The 1,629-nt window shown below is 34.9% G+C and overlaps 1 protein-coding gene across 1 annotated transcript in view; it reads right to left on the reverse strand.

Annotated features, from left to right (window-relative positions):
* LOC117113532 (placenta-specific gene 8 protein-like) overlaps window positions 1–1,629 on the reverse strand; it is a 12,686-nt gene that overhangs the window by 3,677 nt on the left and 7,380 nt on the right. The window contains exon 3 of the mRNA XM_033256891.1: window positions 981–1,032. Within this exon, the coding sequence (XP_033112782.1) occupies window positions 981–1,032 (52 nt within the window). The remainder of the gene's footprint in view (window positions 1–980; window positions 1,033–1,629) is intronic.

Raw genomic sequence — 1,629 nt, forward strand, 5'->3', positions numbered from 1 at the left:
ATATATATATATATATTATTAAATACACTACGAGGACATAAGGAGGGGAGGAAGACAAAAAAAATCTCAGCTTTTGCTGAGCAATCGTAGCTCATCTGATTTTAAAAAAAATTATATGTTGGACAGTCTAGCTAGATGTCATTTATACTAGAACTGCTGTGAGTACTGTTCCAGCAAGCCTTTAACATTAGGCTTCAAAGTGCCGGAGAACGGAGAAGTGAAAATGATTTTACTGCTTACTTGCCACCTACTCAAATGCTCAAAGAGGCATTTATTGTACAGTTTTATGCACTATATAAGACTTACATATTATTATTATTATTATTATTATTATTATTATTATTATTATTATTAATCTTATTATTAATCTTATTATTCCTAGCGTTTTTCTGATTAGTCAGTTGTTAAGTTTGATTGACACTCCGGAAAGGTCTATTGTGCTTTTACACCACAATCAGGGATTGGAAATCAAAACCACAAATCGTAGGGGAGAAAAAAAACGTACAGTATATGTATTTTTTACATATTAGTAGACTCCAAAATCGATTGAATAAACTTTTGAAATGCCTAAATTAATTGTCATATTTTTCGGGGCTTCGCACCCTGGAACACTTTGGAGAGATTATGAGCAACCTCTTACCCCTATCGGACAAATCCTGGCGCCACCACTGGTTACAGCCACAGGGACCTTACCGTGGAAATAGCCTTATGATTTTGCAATAAATTCAACGAAAATATTGTTCTTCATCATGTGTTCTTATTCAATTCACGAGATTACTTTACTTTGATATTTATATGGGACTATTGACAGTATAGCCTTATATCAATAAAAATTATCCCATTTGAAAATATGTTAATGTGTTTAATTAAGCTGAACAACATAACGTGACCACCAGTGCTGGCACTCAGTTGAGTGTCGTGGAATCAGTCTATTTCGACCATGATACGCGATCAAAACGTACTTAGCAACTCTTACTTACAGCTTCCAGGTTCATGACAGCAGTCAAAAAGTCCGGATGACCATTGGGATTGCTGTGGAAGGATGAGAGAGTTTTCACCATTTAAAACAAAATTACATTCAGTGTAAACAATGTGAAAGGCATTTATAGGTATGAGGACGTGCTTTACGTGCATTGGATACTTGCACCAGAACTGAAATCTAACTTCAACAATTTACACCCCGTCGACAATGCAAGTTGAGATATGTAAGTATGACTAGTCGAGGATGGTCCAGCGTCAAGATTTCCACAACGAAAGGCCAAAGTCCCCGATATGCTCCACCAAATTTTTAAAATGGACCCTTTCGGTGTTTACATTGCCCTGGCGTAGATACTCAGAAGCCTTGTCCAGGTTATCAAATCTTATTAGACATGCCTAAATATGGCCATGATGACATAACATCATGATCATGTATCCACATCATGACTAGGCCTATGAACAGTTTTTTTTTTCAAAGAAAATTCAATTTTGCCAAAGCTTACGTTTAAGAAAAATGCGCAGGAAATCAGAATACGGTACTCATGGTTATCTTTTTGTGTGTGTGTGTCAACAATTAATACAAAAGTTATAATATGGACAAAATTTAAATATGACATAGTTATATATATATATTCTTTTTTATTGATTCCT

This window comes from Anneissia japonica, unplaced genomic scaffold (assembly GCF_011630105.1).
Source record: "Anneissia japonica isolate Jap-2015-1 unplaced genomic scaffold, ASM1163010v1 scaffold287748_len1686314_cov196, whole genome shotgun sequence".
Lineage (NCBI taxonomy): Eukaryota > Metazoa > Echinodermata > Crinoidea > Comatulida > Comatulidae > Anneissia > Anneissia japonica.